General features: G+C 43.6%; 2 protein-coding genes across 4 annotated transcripts in view; one reads left to right on the top strand and one right to left on the bottom strand.

Moving 5' to 3' along the window:
- The window catches only part of MCM8 (minichromosome maintenance 8 homologous recombination repair factor), a 47409-nt gene extending 43599 nt beyond the window's left edge, over positions 1 to 3810 (top strand). The window contains exon 7 of one of the 2 annotated variants that reach the window (XM_084825257.1): positions 920 to 3810. In XM_084825257.1, coding sequence (XP_084681383.1) covers positions 920 to 1007 — 88 coding nt within the window. In that variant the 3' untranslated portion in view covers positions 1008 to 3810. The remainder of the gene's footprint in view (positions 1 to 919) is intronic. The other variant, XM_084825264.1, reaches the window with a different exon arrangement.
- On the bottom strand, positions 3516 to 19429 carry LRRN4 (leucine rich repeat neuronal 4). 2 transcript variants are annotated; one of them, XM_084825285.1, is made up of 6 exons: positions 18588 to 19429; positions 16205 to 16366; positions 12902 to 13639; positions 9978 to 10182; positions 9231 to 9368; positions 3516 to 7829 (listed from the first exon to the last, which is right to left on the bottom strand). In XM_084825285.1, the coding sequence occupies exons 3-6, from the start codon at positions 13599 to 13601 to the stop codon at positions 6536 to 6538; spliced, it is 2337 nt and encodes a 778-aa protein (XP_084681411.1). In that variant the 5' UTR covers positions 13602 to 13639; positions 16205 to 16366; positions 18588 to 19429; the 3' UTR covers positions 3516 to 6535. The 2 variants fall into 2 exon arrangements, with proteins under 2 accessions (XP_084681411.1, XP_084681403.1); XM_084825277.1 differs by lacking the exons at positions 16205 to 16366; positions 18588 to 19429 and adding an exon at positions 15367 to 15671.
- Between the last annotated feature and the right edge of the window lie 355 nt (positions 19430 to 19784).

Here is a 19784-nt window from a genome sequence, read left to right as displayed (position 1 = left end):
GTCTACAATCAAATTTGCTATTAGAATTTAAATTGTTAGCAACACATTCCTATGCATGTTTTCTTGGAAACAAGTCCCATTGAGTTCAATAGACCTACTACCAGGTAAATGTGCATAGGATTTCAGCCTCAATAATGCTAAAACTAAGGGGATTATATCCGTATAGACAGAGTTTCTATTTATGGTGCACTGGTAAGTGGTAGTGGTTAAGAAGCTTTGGAATCACCTCTGCTGATGAACTCGCTAGATGACCTTAGGTAAGCCATGCTCAGCCTCAGCCCCCATTTGCAGTATGTGGTGGTACAGTACTAACCTAACTTGCAAGGTTATTGTAAGGATTGTAACAAGATCATGTATGTGAATTACTTTGAACTTTCAAATGACCATCAGCCTCCCCCAATTTGGTTCCTCCAGGTGTTGTAGACTTGGCATGGCCAGTGGTCAGGAATGTTGGGAGTTGTAGTCCAAAACATCTGAAGGGCATCAGTTTGGGGAAGGCTGGACTATATGAATGCTAAGTATTGTTGTGGGGAAACACATTGTTGTGGGGAAACACATATCTTTTGCATACAGACAGTCGCAGATTTAATCCCCAGCAGCTCCAATTGAAAAGGTTCTCAGGCAGCAGGATGGGAAAGACCTGTCTGAGAGTTGCAGCCAGTCAGAGGAGACAATGCCAGGCTAGATGGACCAGTGGTCAGACTCATTATGTGGATTCATATTTTGGTGTAACCAGGTTTTCATTTGAGCTTCCAGGCAGCTCTGTCTTACAGATCAAGTCTTAGCTACCGTAGCAGAAATGTATTCTAAGTTGGACTTGCCTTGCTTTAAGTGCCCCCTAGTAGTAGGGAGCTGTGGTGCTTTAGACTTGGCCTTTCCCTATTTTTGCGCAGAAACTAATATTGTTTCTTCCCTGAAGGTGCATCACAGCTTTCACAACAACAGCATCTGCGTACAGTTACTATCATTATGGCCGGAAAACAGTTCAGGTGCTGAACAACAAATGAAGTCTTGCAGAGCAACTGCTCACCCCCCACTCGGTTCAGTGTTGGAATGGTGTCATCCATATTTGGATTATGGATAAAGAACTTTCGTTTTGATAGCTTTGTCTCAATTAAACCATGTCTTCACAGTGAACTTAAAATGAAGATCATGTAAATATGCAGAATTTTCAATGTAATTTTTCAATTTGTTACAAATAAAATATAATTTTTTACCTTAATGCACTTAAAACACATGCAGATGTCATCACTTGATATCATATGTTTCTGGTCATTGCTTTTCAGAGGTTTGATGCACTGTACCCGTTGATGCGTCTGAACTGGAAAAGATATTAAGGCTATCTATGGAATACTTGGCACAAGCAGAGCCCAATTGAGTTTCATTGTGTTTAGGATGTAATTCAGTCAGAGGCGCAATCTGTTGGCACAGCGTGTTGATGTAACATGACAGGCAGTAAAGCCTACGTCGTATTACTTGAAACATCATGATCTATTGTTGCTCTGTGTCTTCCTGATGATGTGTCCTACGCTGTTGCTAAGGCCACTTAAAATATAGTTCTTCTCAACAGCCTAATCCTAGGACTCGCTGTGCTAGCATTAAAGTGTTTAGGAAAGGGCATTCTTAGTTACGCTAGAACATCATGAATCATTACATTATGGTAACATTGTAGTCATGCTGCACTAGAATGCTTGTGCAAATGTTGAGAATGAAATTGCTGATTGAGCAAGATAACTCTGAGCATTTGTGGTAGGATATAAATGTTCTCTTCACAAATTAAATGTAATTACTAAGGGCGCAGTCCTATGAGATTCACCCTGGCTACTCGTAAGCGTCTGAACTCAGAAGCTTACAAATACCCTACGCAGAGTGGGAGGTGCATCGCACTCTGCATTTGAGCTAGATCTGCGATTTTGCCCATCTAGTGGAGCTTGGGGGAGGGGGAGGGAAGGAGGCTGGGGTCGCCATAGGATTTGTAAGGCTGCTGCCCCGGTCTCCTCTCCACACCCCCGGGAACACCTTTTCCCAGGCTCTGCATTTTGTTTTGTGAGTGGAGCAGTAGCTGGCACAGTTCTTTGCACCAGCTATGAGGGAGAGGGGATGGGGAGCATGGTTTCCTGGCTCCCAGCTCAGAGCCAGGAAACCGAACCGAACAAATCCTATGTCTCTCTCCTCTCCCCGCCCCCCCAAGCCTCTGTCTAGGGAACATAGGATCGCTCCCTTAATGTGTTGAACTAAGGAAAAAGCTGATGTAGCATAGTGGATAATAAACTGAGCTATGAATTGGGATGTACCTGTTTTGAATCTTGGCTCTCGACAAGAGCTCACCAGGTAAGATCTTTCAGCCTCAGATTTCCATCTGAAGTATGGGATGATACTGACTTACCTTACAAACCTGTAAGGCTTATACCAAATATATGTGAAGAATTTTGAATATTAAGTGTTACATAAATGTGAAGTTTTGTTACCTACCGTATTAATAAGGAGAGGTGACCTACCTATGGACAATCTGAGGTCTCTGTACTAAATATGATTCACATATGTATTTTAAGATTTGAGCTTAAAGGTGCAATCCTGTCTGTGTATGTTTAGATAGAAAAATGTTCCACAACAGGGGAATGCTGGGTGTTGTAGGGCTTTTTTCCTGTCTAAACATGCATAAGGTTGCATCCTGAGTTCTCTAATGCATCTGTGGATCTCTAGTTCTTATGAGTTTCTGACATTCCTTTTCACTGAGAAATTTAAAAATAACTAATACACAGTATTGTATAAACCACTGTTAGTAGAAGGGAAAACGATGAGACTTTGGATTACTAAAATTGGTGTATGAAGTAGTAGGGTTTTTTGGAGATGGTTAGAGCTAATGGTTCTTATCTGCATGATAGAAGAGTATGGCTGCCTGTATTCAATGGCTAACCTTTGCCATAACACAAGAGAACTATAAAAATAAAAGTTAAGTCAAAACCAAAGAAAGCATTTCTTATTACATTCCAATTCACGTATAAGATGTTGAGAAGTTTGCTGAGAGAACAGTCTGAAAGGAATTTACACATTCAGCCTCGGTGGCGAATCAGTAGGGAATACAAGTCTTATGCACAGGATTGTGTTAAAACCTAGGATTTTTCTGGAAGTTAAACAGAGGCAAATACTCTGTCATGTTAGCGCTTGGTCTGAATCATTATGCCATTTGTCTTCACAGCAGAATTGCACAAGTCATACAATTCAAATTTTTAAATGTCTTCTTTAAAATGTCTTAATATTGATGCAAACACTAAAGATTTCAGAGGAGTGGGTCTAGGCATGTAGCATGTTTTGCATGTGGTAAGCAAGGTATTAAACTGCAGTGATGAAAATAAACTGAAAATGAACTTGTGCATGTTGGATTATGCTGCTATCTCACCAGAAGTGAATTTACTGTGGAAACAAAGGCTGGTGGAATGGAGTGGGTTGGGATCATATCTATGTATAGGAGCAATTTTTAATACATTTTATATATTTAAACTTGTATAAAGAGTGTACATCGGAAAGATCTTTAATAGTTTATGCAACCTCAGGATACTACAGACTAATAGTGTTGCAATATATATATATAAAAACAACCCCAAAAAACTCAAAAGAGGATCTCCATCCCCCCACCCTGTTTACCAGGACAAAATAGACATACTGTAGAAACTACTTGGGTACATTCTTTCAGCTGGAATGTTGCATATCTGAACATTTAAGAGAATTGAACAATGAATGAATGTGCAGAATTATCTACAGTCAGTGCCTCTGCACTTTCAAAATAAATCTTTTCAATGCCTTGACTATTTATTGTGTTGTGCGCACCCTCTTCCAGCCTGATGACTTATGTGTTGCTCTAGCATCCACCACACCATCATAACCATGATGTTGCACCAGGGCCACTACATTGGAAACAGCTAGTTCAGCCAGATGTGTTCAGATGTGATTTGCAACATGTATGCAGCTTAAAAACTGGAAATAACTGTACCATGCAAAAGGCCTTTCAGCTTGCATGAACCAGCTACTCACATGGTCAATATTTAGTACTAAAACTCTTACAGAGGAATTCATACATGAGATAGGCCCGTGCAGTGCTCATCACCTGATGCTGCAGGAGCCAACAACAGCCTGCATTGGCATCAATATTAAACTGGTCAAGTTAGTCTATGTGTTTGTAACCTTACATTTGAGCTGCCATTTAGCAATCCAGTTCTAAAAAACTACAAAGAATTGATGTTACATATTTAAAAAATTCCCCGAAGTGTACATATGATGTAATTTGTTCTGAAATCAGAGAAGATGCTCGTGTGTTCACAATCTATGCAGGGTTATATCCACCAAAGGACCTAGAACCAGAATGATATCTACAGTGCAATCATATGGCACTCTACTTAGGAGTAAGTCCTATTGAGTTAAGTATGTATAAGACTGCAGTCTAAATGATGGTATGTTAAGACAGGTTTTACCTTCAAAAAGGATGGTGGTGGTAGATAGATATGACGTAAACACATGCAGGGCAGTCTCCAACACTGTCTGTGTGCTACCAGGACCCACCACTAGTGCTACAAGAAGCTAGCAGATCCTGAAGCACCAAAATGCTAGTTTTTATCATTAACATAATACATGCATTGAGCAATGGTAAGAGGATACACAGGATCACTTTAACATTGGCCACAACTGAATTCCAGTTTCTGACAACCTTTTGTATATAAATTTACTTTGCTCTGTGAGCAGATGGAAGAGGTCTATTCAGAACTTTGTAACACAAATATAAATGTAGCAAGGCAAAAATTCAGGACGCTAACTTTTTATTTGTAAATCATCATGACAAATGATGTAATTCTTTTTAAAATATATACTTACTTTTCTTCCCACCCTGGCGTTCAAGGCAGAGTAACCTGAAGAAACAGGCTGTTGCACACAAAAACTATTCTGGCCTCAAGCAGGTATTGCGGTGCAAATAATTCTTGCAGCCAACGCATGTCGATTTGGAACAAAGTACCGCAAAGTTCGGTGGAACCTGCTTCCTAATCAGGATGCGCAGATTTGATGCCTTGAAAACAGTGGGGCCTACTTCTGAGTAGTCTTGTATAGGACTGCAGTGTTAGTCTGTAGTCGTCATTACTCAAAAAGCATGAGCGTGGGAATGTATTACATTTATGATAGGGCTTGCTTATTCATTATCTGTAGCCTACCCCGCTCCTGAAAGGTCAGTGCACAATGGAGCAACTAGTTCCACACATTCAAGGGGGCCTTTGGCTTGTGTTTCTCCAACAGCACCCCACCCCACAACTATATCCCATAGTAACCCCCTTTAGAAACTCAGGAAGCAGTGTGTGAGATGGCGTTGTAGGGAGCTGGTTTGCTGCATCAAAGCAATAAACAGGAACTAAACATCAGGATACTTTTAATGTTCGTGCTTCCAAGTGGAAGATGGCAATTTCTCCAGCGGTGGCTAGGGTTTTTGCTGGTCGTCTTTTCATCACGCTCAAAGCATTGACATTAGACAGCTCACACAGCAATACTTCTCTACCTGTTGTGGGAGTCCTGAGGGAGATGCTTACATGTAGCTGCTTAGAGCACAAGTAGCCTCCACGGACAGGCCTGGAGAGGAGTAGCCCGGCTGAATCTGCACAGATGAGGTGCACATGGACCACCCACAGCAGGAATAGCCAGCCAGGGGTGTGCCTATTCGCTCATAGCCAGCGGAGAAAGAACGGGAGAGAAAAGGGTTCTGTCCAGCCCTACGCCGTTTCTCATGCAATATGCAGGAGAATACATGGGGCCCTTATGTTCTGGTGTAACGCATCTCAGCATCATGTTGAATGGAGGCAAGATCATTCATGGCCTGACACAAACCCTTATCCAAGAAAACTGATACACTGCCTGCCTTGGGTTGGATCCAGAATCTGCCTTATGCACACAGGGGACTCCTTCCATCCACAGAAGGCTTCTGATCCCAGTGCAGCATTTCTGCTAGCAGAATGGGGGAGGAGGGCGTTCTCTCTTCCTCTTGCAGTCCCCTATTGCCTCAAAAACCTGCTCTGGAGGATCGGGAGACCTTTCGAAACAGCATGGGAGGTGGCACTGAGGGCTGCAGGGCGAAGGGGAATTGGCGAGGGTTGCTTCAGCCCCCGCACCCCCCACTGCCTAGACTGGCTCAGTGGAATTCCACTCTGGGAATTCCACTCTTGGCAGGAAATGCTAGATCCAAGGCTTGACTTTTTGTAGAATACATTTTCAGTCATAATGTTTAAAGAATCTTAATAACCATTTAAGGCTTTTAAAATACTTCTAAAAAGAAAAAAAGGTTTTCCTATTGTCTACTTACCCCATTTATTGATTGCAATTATATGTAAACAAATTAAATTAGGGAGGGAAACCCCCAGGGAGAGCAAGGTATTAAAGCAAAAACTTGTAAAACTCCCCCACCCAAGTTGGCTGTTCCAGAAGACAAAAAAGAAGTTCCGGCATCAAAAAGGTGAAATGTTTTGCAACAAAGACACACCCTTTCCAGTCTCATTTGCCTTTCTTATTTTAAGGAGTAATCAAAAGCAGGGTTTTTATACGAGACTAAGTGTGTGCTATATTGCTCGATGTGAGGTGCTCTACATTTTTTGCACAGACACACTGACAATAATATGGTAGCAATGAGAAAGAGTGCACTTGTTGTACACAAGGCAACCAGGACAGGTTTGTAGCTGGACTGTGTTGCAAAGGTACTGCAGGGAGCGTTGCGTGCGTTCCTTTCTGTAGCCTGGCTTGACCCTGCCTGGTTTGAAGCAATGATGCATACCTGGTAGGCTGAGCCAGGCAGCAGGTTATTTAGGGTGTACCGCCTGGCTGTGGCATAAATCTCTCCAGAAACGGTGTAATTCTTGCTGCCTTTCAGGCGGTAGGCGAGCTGGTAGAACCTTACTGCCGAGCTTGGGGCACACCAGTGGATCTCTGCGGAAGTGTCCCTCATTTCAGAGACTTTGTGGAGCCTTGGTGGCTCTGGGATGGTGAATTCATTAGATATGCCTGGGCACAAGCAAGGAGACAACTCCTGGAGATCAGGGCAAGGCTTCTGCAGGTGTCTGCATGGGTCGTAGTCACAAAGCCCAACCATCTTCGCCACGGATTCCTCTTGCTCGTGTTCATAGTCATAGTCATCTTCATAATACATTGGATCGTCAGTGGTTGCAAGGTCTGGAAGGGAAAGTGCCTTGGTGGGGTTTTGCAGTGGCAATGTGGTCTGATCTGAATGTGCTGTGCTGTGTGGGATAAACCAACCACTGGAAACCTGGGAAGAATCGGTTCCTCTTGCTTCAGTTGTAGGACTGAGCAGAGCGGAGTGGTGCAGTGTTCCTTCTGGGGAGACAATAGAATTCACTGTTGTGGCATCCTGCTTCCCTGGATCCATTCTGATTGTGCTTCCTAGGGTTTGCTCAACAGAGAGTATCATCTGCAGAATTGTTGAGGAAGCTGTGCTAACAGCTGCTAGTGTGGGTGGGTGGTCTGTAGATCTGTAAACTGTTTCCTCTTTGTAAGCAAGAATGCCCACCTTGGTTGGATCCTGCTTTGTTGTGTCTTCCCAAGTCAAATGTGTGCTCCGGGGCGCAAAAGAACTGCTGCCCCATTCATGAGGCAATGCACTGGAGTCTGACAGGGTGTTTGCGGTGAAACTGGGAGATGTACTGTAAAGTTTGTCCAGAGTCAATGATGGGGTTGAATGTGCAGTCCTCTGTGCTTGGCACTCATCAGAGAGCTCAGAGAGCAGCACAGGTCTGGATACAGATGCTACTCTCTCTTCTGGGGATGGGTAGCACATTGTTTCTGATACCCTAAGATATGTGGCAGAGACCAAGGTAGAAGATGTGTTATTAAGACATGAAAAGCTGTCATATGGAAAATATTGTAATAACCTTGTACTACTCAGTGGTGTATCCACAGTTTCAGGCAATGGCTTTTAGCAATCTACCCCCAGCATAAGGGTTCAATATGGATTCTTACATTATTGGTAAAGATCCCACTCTATGAAATGGGTGGGGAACCTTTTTCAGTTCAAGGGCCACATTCCAGTCTGGAAAGATCTTGGGGGCGACATTCTGTCCATTAGCGAGGACAAAGGCAAAGTGGGCAGGACCAAAACGTGGTTGTTATCACATTGTTACCAATATTAAGCCTACTCAGAAGTAAGCAGGATAAGCCTCTGCATGTCTATTCAGAAGTAAGTAGGACTGAATCACTCAGCAGCACTTTCAACTCACACTATTGCTCCTTGCTGCTACTATAATATTGCTATTTGACAATCTCACAATTAATAGTTGAAACCTACATCTTATTTCTTGTTTTTCTAGAAATGTATGTATGGATTGGAGGAAAACTTAACTTTTCACTTAGGTTAATAAAAAGGTTGATCCAAGGCCATTACTAGAATGAAATAAACTCATTTAATGAAAATAAACCAATTTGAATTTAGTTCAGATTCAGATCTGTAAGTTTTCAGTGTTTGCTGAATATTTATCCCAGTGAATAAATGGGTGGATTTTATTTACAAGCATGAATAAGCACTAATGCTCCAGATCACTTTGCTAGATTGGCCACCTCAGTGAGAAGTGGACCCTACCTGTAGTCCCCTCATCATCAATATTCTAGTCTATGTGCATATCAGCAGCGCATTAGCTTAACCTGCATGTCACTGTCATGAAAGGTGTGGTGGCATTTGTGAGAGTTGATAATACATGTGAAAAATGTAATCCCTCAAAAATTGTGATATGGGTTGAGAAATCACAAGATTTGAGGAGTCCTTTTATCAATCTCTTTCACTCATTTTTAGCATTTATTGCTATTATGTTTTCAAATTTCTTTTGGCCACTACTAGAGTTAGACTTTTATTTTACACCAAAAAGTGGGGCAGGGGGAGGGAATCAAACACCATTTACTGAGCACAGCAAAGTGAAGATGGAAGATCTACCTGGCACTTGGGTCAGGGAGCAAATGATGTCAGGTGAGCATGGCCATGCCCACTGATGTCACACAGCCCATGGAGGGCTGAGTGAGGTGGGGGTCATCCAGCCCCTCACCCAGAACTAGTTCTGCACCTCTGGTTTACAGTGAGCATTAAAATGCTTTCTGACCACATATTGAGCAAACCCTGGCTCTTTACACAGGCAGCTCTGTGTGGAACCAGGGATTGCCAATCAACCTGAAACTAACCTCATCCTTGTTGTAACTCTTCTTACCTCTGTAGAACTATTTTGTCTGGCTTGGCAAGCAGCCAGGAAATTGCACAATGGCAGGCCAAAGGATTTCCGTAGAGGTTGATAACAAGGTTGTCTGATGAGCTAAGATTCCACTGGCTGAAAGAACTCAAGTTACAGCTAGAGCAAGAGAAATATATAAAGAGTCAATTATTGTATGGATTACAGATTATTCTTTCTCCACAGAACATGCAGTTCTCTGTTCTCTCCAGAAGGAGGGTGAGATATTTATATTATTTATTTTTTTAAACCAGTTTGTCTCTTGCCTTTCCACCCAGAAATGCCCAAGACAGCTAAAGCAAAACACAATGAAATGCATTATAAACCAAAATATACCTTGTGGGAACTACATCGGGATTCAGGTTGGAACCAAGAAGTAGGAGATCTACGTACATGTACAAGCATTAAATCAATTTGACCAAAGACTCGCCAACATCATTCTGTCTTCATTTATGATGCAGAAGTCAGTCCCAAGCCTTATTCAGAAATAACATGCTCATTTTGTCCCAGCCACCTCTTCTGTTAGCATCAAGGGTTCTGTGAACCCCAAAGGGATCCCTTCCACCAGCTGAGAATCAATGCGTTGGGTGTCATAATAATATATCAGAAGATTAAACCACAGGCCTACAATTGAACCAAAATCGTTACAATATTCACTTATGCTAACTAGGAAATTGGTGAGGGACAGAGCCATTTGATTTAGATATGACAGACAACAGGAAAACTTACTTTTGGAATATGAGGAAAGCCACATGTGGTGTGTGGTTGAATGACTCTGTTTTCACCAGACTCAGTGCATGTGAATCTCGGCAGTCTAGTTCTTTCAGCTTGGGCACATGCAAGAAGACATCAGCATCAAGGCTTCTCAGCCGGCTCATTCTTGTTAGGTAGAAGGATGTGAGTCTGGGCAGATCTTTGATCCAGTCCTGATGAACTGAGGAAGAGAGGGAACGATTGACAGGGATTTGCATCAAGCAGGGGAGACTCAGCTTCAGATGGGGCTGGCTGTAAAGCAAGAGTGCAGAACCGGAGTACCGGATTCCATTCTGGTGGTGGGTGGGGCCAAAAGCAAAAGGGGGCAGGCTGAAGGCAAAAGGGACGGGGCTAACATGACAGCATTTCTCAGTTTCAAGCTATTAGTGCCAGTACCTAAGCCTTAGGAGAGGCATTTCAACCTTTTAGAACGGGGAAAAAACTGCACATAAGCAGGCAAACCACCAAACAATTGGTGGTTGGGAGAAAAGGGCATGGCCCTCTGGGGAACCTCAGAGGTCCAGATTGGGGTCACTGGAGGCTGGATTTATCCCCCGGGCCTAAGGTTTTGCACCCCTGCTCTCAGGAATCACACATGCCACCTTCTGTGACTCACAACTTTTCACAGAAAGCTATTTTGCTAGAGCAGCTTGACAAATATTGGAGACTAAGCAAAAAATCTTTCTCTAGTGCAGCCTAATGCCCTCCAGATGTTTTGGACTACAACTCCAATCAGCCCATGCTAGCATGGGCCAATGATCAGGGATGATGGGATTTGTAGGCCAAAACACCTGGAGGGCCCTGGTGGCTGAGTGGAAGAGAAGAAAGAATTAATGAAGATAGAATTGGTTCTCGGTTCCTTATCCAGACCTGAAGTGGAGGTGTAGAGAGGATGTTCTAAATAACAATTAATGAATATGCAGGGCTATATTAACCAATAACATTTAATAAGAATCACATTCAAATCATTTTGGAAAATAGAACTGAATAAGGAACTGGGAGATGACAAGCTTTCCATCTAAAAACCATCCCTGGGCTGTCTCCAATCATATGCCCATATGGAAGGCTATTCTGATATACAGCTCCAGACTGATATAGCCAGCGGAAATGGATACACAGCATGCTCTGAAATATAGAACTGTTTGTGAAAAAGGAATGAGTATTTCACCACCTCTGCATCCCACCAATAACCTTTGGACTGCTCCAACTCCCATGTCCGTATCACTGGTGGTGGTGGTGCTCTCCATTTTGAGCTGCTGTAGGTAGATGCTCAGTCCAAACATTAGTTTGGGTACAACAGGCCTCCAGGCTTTCCATGTCCACAGGCTTCCCACTGGTTCACATTGACTCGTCACCTTCTGATAAAGAACTGGAAGGTGACCAGCTCTACACCTCAAGGACTGCAGTTGGGCAAATTACAGTTCTGAATGCTCCTCTATGTTAAAAATGCGGAGCAAACAGAGAAGAGCACAGGAGAGAGAAGGTCAGGGGTATGCAATCTGGTGCCCTCCAGATGTTTTTGAACTGCAGTTCCCATCAGCCCCTGCCAGCGTGCCCAATGGTCAAGAATTATGAGAGTTTTAATCCAAAGTATCTGGAGGGTGCCAGGTTGCCTACCCCTGGCATAGACTGGGCCTGAACCTGATGCAACTGTTTCGTTTGTTTTTACTTGCAGAGGATACTTTATGTGGGGCACCATGCAAAAAGTGCATTACCCACCTGCAGCCTGGGGGGGCCCAATGAGCTTTACCGCCTCAGGTTTCTACCACCCACTCATTTTGCTGCAAGCGTAGAGCAGGCTATTGATCTGGATTTCGGGTCTATCCTACACTTTGCAGCTAGCGTAGGGAATAATTGGAAGCACGTAAACAAAACCCTTTAACCCAAAACACAGTAGACCATACTGTACATGTCTGTGAAGGTCTGTGAACGTCAGCCTATTAATTAAGAAATCAGTATGAGAAGATCCTGCCCTAAGTAAAGCGCGATCCTGGCCCTTTGCATGCTGATGAATCAGGATGGTGGAAAACAATTTGCTAGGAAGACAACAGCATGGAATGGAGGGATATAAGTGGGCATATATTAAACACCTGAGTAGTTCTACACTGTGAGTGGCACAAACCAATTGTTAATTCTCAGTACCACCACCTCATACATACACATACATATACATACATGCTGCATCTGGTAATAAAATGAAAGTACTCGTAGTACTTTCCTAAACAAGGACTGCTTAGAATCCTTGTGAAGGTTTGTTGCTTTGCAACGGTTAAACCTTTTTGGTTGCAGTCCTGTACCTGCTTAACTGGGAGTAAGCCCCATTGAACTCAATGGGGCTTACTTCTGAATAGACCTGTATCGAATTGCACTGTTAATCTTTTAATGTAATGTACAGGCTGCATTAGGAATCGTTTTTTGATTAAAAAGTGTTAAGTAGGGTTGAAATTTCATTAAAATGTATGCCTTAAGAAATATAATTCAAAGCTTTAATTTATATTTGAATTTTACAAATCTGATTTCTCTTTTTGGGGGGGCCGACATTTAGGTTTTGCCATAAAAATTTCAGTGTGTACAGACAGACAGACAGACAGACACACACACACACACACACACAAACACAAACACACACCACACACACACACACCATCAATCAAAAATTGAAAAAATCCCCCAAATAGAAAATTCTTCCCAACCTCTCTATTCCATTTTTCATGTTTACATTTAGACTTTTAAATTTGAATGCAAATGCTGGGTTCCCAATTCCAATTCAAATGTCGCTCTAGTGTTACACTTGACCCCTTCTTCTGACCCTTTCTTTCTGTTGGCAAAACGCAGTCACTGCCCCCCACAACCCCAGTTTGATGGAACTTGATGCTTTCCATCAAGGTTTTAGCACTCACTCCTCTCCAGAAAGGTTGCACTCAGGTCAAGCACGCCGATAGCACTCCCAGCTGTTTTGGTGGAGTCTCCAACACGCAGCAAGTTTGTTGCAAAGGCAGATTCCCTAATCCCCTCTTTGCCGTCCTTTCCCAGCCAAGTGAAAGAGAGATTCAGGAAATGCAGCTGAGGGTAGCAGGAGAAAGCCAATGGCTGGATTTCAGTGATGGGGTTTCCAGCTAAAGACAGCCACTTGAGATTGCCCAAAGATGAGGAGGCACTGCACGCAGGCACGGATGACAGCATGTTGAAGCTGAGATCCAGGACCTGGAGGCTGCTGAGGCTCCAGGTTCCCCACGTCACTTCTTGGATTTGATTGTGCCTCAGGGTGAGGACTTGCAACTTGGTCAGGTAAGCCACGTCCTGGCTACGCAATTGGGGCAAGAGGTTGGCGTTAAGATCCAGATGCTCCAGAAGTTCAGGCAGACATGCAGGGAAAGAAGCCAGACTTTGGTTTTTCAGGCGCAAGGTGGTCCAGGTCTGGTTACTCAGGTCCTCACAGGACAGGCTAGTGAGCTTGACATTTTCCTCCCAAACATTCTGCTTAACCACCTGGAAAAGCCCTTTCACATCTCCTAGTGCGGCAGGACCTGTCTTCTCTGTTGGCCTGGCTGGCACTTCCCTTCCAAGTAGAACTAGGTAGGCAAGGAGGAGGCAGAACATTGTGGACCTTTTCAGCACCTTCCACCTAAAGATGAACCCTGTTCTCAGAGAACAGGCAAGGGAAGGAAAATAATCCTGAGTTCAGCCAAATATCAATTTTCACAAAAGAAGCCACTGTTCTTAACAGATGCTGAACTCACAGGATAACATTGTGGCAAGAGGGTTAGGAATACACCTGGGTTCAAATCCCAAGCTCAGCCAGAGGCTCAGTTCGTTGGCCACAGACAATTCATTCATTCAGGCTGCAGTCTTATACACTAGGGATGGGCAGCGTATGGCCCTCCAGATGTTTTGGCCTAAACTTCTGTCAGCACTAGCCAGCATAGCCAATGGTAAGGGATGATGGGAGTTGTAGGCTAAAACATCCAGAAGGCCACAAGATGCCCACCCCTGCTATACACATTTACTTAGGAGTAAGTCCCACTGAACTTTACAGGACTTACTTCTGAGTAGGCATATATAGGATTGCAATGCCAGTCTCACGTAGGTCCTAATCTGCAATAGTGAGTCCTGCTTCAAAGGATGGGTGTGAGTTTAAGAAAAGGGTGCATTGAGCTTTGGGGAACAGTATAGACCAGGGACAGGAACCTTTCCAGCCGTTTTGGACCACAACTCCCATAATCCCTGACCATCAGCCATGCTGGCCGGGGCTGATGGAAGCTGTTGCTCAAAATGTCTAGAAGGCACCAGGTTGCCTATAGGATTGAAGGCTGTAATCCTCCATATTGACCTCAAAGGGGTGCCTGAGCCTTGCCTACCAGGCAGCTCCAAGCAAGTGTTGTCCTATGGCCAATCTGTGCTATATCAAGGCCAGCACCAGAGACAAAACTGGCATGAAGGCAGGCAATATGTCCTGGCAGCAGCTAACACAACACCAATGTAACCCTAAAAACTGATTCCAAGTGAGTTTCCAGAGGCGTTTTTTTAAATTTCATTTTAATTATTTTTTGGTCACCTTTAAAGGTAGAGCCCTCACCCTGCCTCATTTACAGGAGAGTTCAGACAACCTTGTCTTCCACTTGTAACACTCCTGCATTTTCCCACTGCTTCTTCCATTAAGGAAGCAAAGATGGAATAGGTGTGCAATGTTTCGGAAGCAGTATGCCTCTGTATACCACTTGCTGGGGAGCTTGAGTGGGAAGGTGCTGTTGCCCTCATGTTCTATTTGTGGGCTTCCTATAGGCAGCTGGTTGGCAACTGGGCAAACAGAGTCTTGGACCAGACAGGCCTTTGGTCTGATTCAGCAGGGCTCTTCTCATGTTCTTAAGGGTAGCGCTAAGAGCCCTTCACCCAGAAGCCCCCTAAGTGTCATTTTTCAAACCTAGGAAAATAGAATTCCTCTTTACCCAAATGTATCTTTTGGGGGACTTCTAGCTCTGAAAGGTAAATATTGGCCAACTCAGTTGCCCCCTACTTACTCAAAGCAGGGATCTGGGGCCTTTAGTAGCCAAGGCTCAGATAAATGTCTGACCCATGTGGCTTCACCCATGGCAGTCCTGCAGCAAGAGATGAAGCCACACTTGCAGAACTTCCCCTTTCACATGAAAAAAAAAAACCCTGAGGGGATCCCATTTGCATCCAAAGTTGCCAGTCCCAAGTCCAAGCACCTGCGCTGCTTCATCCAGCCTCCATTATAAAATCCTTCTCTTTGTCGCTTGATGCTGAGCTGTCTGTTTTGTTCAGAAACCTTAGATGCAAAACATCACCCCGTCAAGAGGGAATAAGCCCTCTCCCTCTCCTCCCATTAACATCAGCTTCTACTTACCCACCAAGGTGTTTCTCGGGGAGATGTTCAGTGTAGGGGACCCTGAATTCTCCAGCACTTGCTTTATACATTGCAGTGATTCAGAGGTAAAGCATGAGACCCTGCCTGCTCTCTTGTTCCCTGGCCTCTCCCACCACCCCACGGTCTCTATGTGGGGGGGAGAGATCTGCTCTCCTCTCCCCGGTATGCCAGTTTACCCCCCCCACCCTTTGCTGGGAAGGGGAGGAACTGTTCTCATTGCTGTACCACATACGGTAAGTGGACTGATTTATTTCCTGGCCTACACAAATGGACTGCTTGACAGCTCCTCCCTGCATAGCTGGGTGGGTAGGTAGGTGTGTTTCGGGAGGGTGTGTGTGTGTGTGTGTGTGAGTGAGAGAGAGAGAGAGAGAGAGAGAGAGAGAACGAACAATGTATCTGGCTTTTGTTGCTAGGAGGAGGAGGAGGAGAGAATTGCTTTTTACAAAGAGGAAAGGTTCATGGGAGGCACTGGTCTGTTAAAAAGTAGGCCAAGGCCTTTTACTCAAGGAATAGACAAAATCTCCCCCATGTCTTGCTTCAGCTTCTTTGCAAACGCAAAGGGCAAACTACACATTACAAACCTTGCAATTAAAAGAAAAGAGGGCTTGAGAGTCTGTGATTTTCAAGGGCAGGGGGAGGAGGGAAGAAAGGGGTGCTTAATCCTTAGCCTGGCAGCCATTTTCCCTTCTCAAAATTGACCTCATACTGCTCTCCTTGCAGGGCTCCAGAATGTTTACCCTTGCAAATACATCTGGAACTCCATGGGGAAGGACCAGTTTTGGTGCGGATAATTTGGAGTGGCATACCAGTGACATACCCTCACTTGGCGTATCTTCGTTCAAAATAGTCCCTTTTCTTTAACTCACACACCCAAAGGACCATCGGGCTACCATTACATCCATTTGCATGCAGTATTTAGATTGGCCATGGCAAGATGAAGCAGAGGCGACAATATCCAAAACATGCTGAAACTATTTTCCTTCAAAAAAGAGTAAAACAGTTTAGTTTGCTCCTCAGTTTAAGGCAAGTGAATCTAACATGTAAGAAGAAAAGGCAAATAAATGAGCCTACTGAAAGTAATTAGGGTGGCCACTTACACGTTGCCAAAAAAGAGGAAATGGTTCACTAAAAAACAACACATAGAGGGATACAGAATTCCACAAATTGTATGACTGCTAATTTATATGTGCAGATGCAAATGTAGAAATAATGGGTTTGATCCAGATCCTGTCCTACACAAGCAGAAGGCACGTTGTGCAGTTGCAATGACCTTTCCCCCCCAGTTGCACGATATCTCTCTGCTAACACTAGGATCCTGATCCAGCATACTGGGGTTCCGTGAACACTAGGCTCTTGCGCAATGTTGTGCAACATATCTTGTGCTCTTACTTCAAGGTCAGATTTCACATGGTGTTGCCACTTGCACAACGTTTACATGGAACGTACTACTGCTACAACTCTTCTGGAAGGGCAAATCTGGATCCAACTCAATTACTAAACTTTAAATAGAAATAGAATGCATCTCATTATAGTGGGGAAGACTGTGACCAGGTGACCACTGTGCCCGCTCCCAATCTGCTGTCTAGGTACTAACTGTTGGTGGGCAACTTCAAGGCCCCTGAGCTCACTGTCCCATCTTATGGTTCTGTATCTTTAAACCAGACTTGGACTGGCCAACTTTTCAAATAGAGGACAACTTCAAATAGATGACTGTCCTCTGCAAAGTAGGGCATATGGCCACATAATAGCAATGTGAAAAATAGCAGGTAGCATTGTTCAAGGGGAACTGAGCAGTCAAGGCTCAGCATGTATGTGCACAATGGCCATAACAATTAAGGCTATGCTTTCCTAAGGGCCTTGGGGATGTATGCTGGGCTTATCTTTGCACATGTCAGGCAGTATCAAGGGAGCCTTGAGACTTAGCAGGCTTCCCAGACATATAAGAAAGATTACTTAATGGGGCTGTCTGGAGCCATTGTGGTTCTGTTCCCTTGTTGTAAACAGAGCGCCTTGTACTTTTGGAAAACCCTGTTTAAGCCAAGGAGCGTAATTAGGTATTACCCAATGCTGTTCAACTCCCATGGGTACAACTCACTCGTTGCACAGTCTAATTTCTCCCTCAGCACAAGGCCCAAGACTGCACAGTACAGTAAGACAGAACACAGCATGAAGTACTGCAGACTACATACACATTTGGAGAAAACATTAGCCACAACAGAAGTCATTAACAGTTGTTAACCCAGTTCTATTAGATACTTATGAAAATCCCATTTTCTTATTTTTGTATTGTATTGTATTGCTAGGCTGCCTTTTAGGGCCATGCCCTCACAAATACAGAGAAGACAATTTAGAAGATCCTCTACACTAGATCCCTCAGTTGGTATAAATTACAAAGAGACAGAACTTTGACTTCACGGGTCTGAGAGAAACCAAAGAATTTCAATAACAAACAGCTCAGAACCACATAGCCAAAAACACATTAGGAAATACACTTTAGGGGGGAAAAAAACACTTTATCACAAGGGTGGGTAACTTGTAACTCTCCAGATGTTTTGGCCTACGACTCCCATGAACCCTCACCATTAGCTATACTGGCTAGGACTGATAGGAGTTATAGGCCAAAAACCTGGAGGGCTACATGCTGCCCGCCCTGCTTTAAGGGAAAGCAGCCTAGAAGATATTTTTTGAAGGCCTGCAGCACTGAAGGAGCTAAGCACAGTTCGTTTGGAAATACAACAATATAGCACTTTGCCTAAATGCTCAAAGCAGTTCACATGCCCTAGTATCTCAGCAGTCCTTATGACAATCCTGTAAGAGAGGTCAGTTTTATTATCTCATGTTATAATGGAGAGCTCAAGCTGAGAGCTGGTAGCTATCCTAGAGCGATCCTCTGGCCTGGTTTGCACATAACACTAACCCATGGTTTATTTCACTCTTGTTTTGTTGCCCTACCCAGGGTTCGTCTGGCAGACAATCGAACAAACCATGGTTTCTTTTCTCAAATGATAAAGGTTCAAAACATGAGTGAGCAAATGTGATTATGTATAAACTTTAAATCAAATAGCAATTGGTTAATGATGAAGTTAGAAAAAGGCCCAGATATACAGACAATAAAATGGTGAAACACACAGCCAGTTCCGTTAAAAAGTAGTCTAAAGGCTGAGGGGAAAATACCCACTTTATTATAAACCCATACTTACACAGGATGATTGCAATTATGCTAGAATATGTTCAGATATCCTATTCTTATTCTTACACATCTTTTTGACACAAATGGGCCCATACCAGCTTGAAACATAAGAAATAATCATACATTCATATTTGGAAAAAATCTTCAATTTGTCCAGGAGTTAAATTCAAATAATTATTTCCATTTCATTTTATCCTCTCATTATATGAATATCAGTGAGGCAGTGGGCAGAGTAAGTCAATGGAGGCAGGGGAGAGAGAATCCATGGTAGACGAACTGCCAAATCCAAAGACCTGCCAGGCTGGCATCACCAGGGCAGAAAGCGGGGTGCAATTCCCCACCCCTTTTTTTTAGATTTCCCCCTCCCATTGATCTCTTTCTGCTGCTGTTGCGGCTGCTGCTTGGAGTCTTCTCAGGGCAGATCTGGAAAATCTTATAGCCCCTGGGACACCCTCTCAGGGACCATAAGATTGTGGCCTAGTTATTATGAGAGCACAGCTACCCTCACTGAGGGGTAATGACAAGTTGATAAATGCTACTGGCTCGGTACAGGCCTCTAATATACAGGGTTAAGTACTTCTCTAAAGAAAGGGCAAAGATTGAAGGATGCATGTTAAAAACATAATGTCACAGTATGCTATTCTATCTAACCCTATATTTAAACCTGAATTACTAGGAAAACTTTTCTTATGTTTGGATTTTTTCTTCTTTTTTAATAAGAAGCTCTTCTAAAAACCAAAGATGCTTTATTCAAAAGCAGACCCAAAGATTTAAAAAGCATCCATGCTGGTTTTGAGGGGTGGGGGTGGAGAATAAAGAGATTTAATGGTGCAATCCAATGGATGTCTAATCAGAAGTAGGCCCCACTGAGTTCAGTGAGAAATACATGCTCCCAAATAAACGTGAAGAATCAGCAAAATGATTCAGAGAACAAAGCTGGGGCAGGGGCAATTTCATGAAACCGTTTCTCCTTTATTGCTCAATCAATTTCACAAATGTTTGTTTGAATCAGTGTTTCTCCTCAGCCCTAGACTAACCACAGGTGTGTCTTTTCTAGCTGGTATATCCATGATCCAAACACTAACACTGGCCAGTGGTCTTACACGTGTTCCAGTATTGTGATATAAATACGTTACAGTGTGGCCTGCCCATACATATTAAAACATCACCTGGAAAGCTACAACCAGCACATGTCCCACCTTTCTCT

Source organism: Heloderma suspectum, chromosome 1 (assembly GCF_057233095.1).
Source record: "Heloderma suspectum isolate Gila_16-S chromosome 1, 16-S_ref, whole genome shotgun sequence".
NCBI classification, from domain to species: domain Eukaryota; kingdom Metazoa; phylum Chordata; class Lepidosauria; order Squamata; family Helodermatidae; genus Heloderma; species Heloderma suspectum.
Note: the sequence above shows the minus strand (reverse complement) of the source record. Positions and strands in the feature narration are given on the sequence as shown.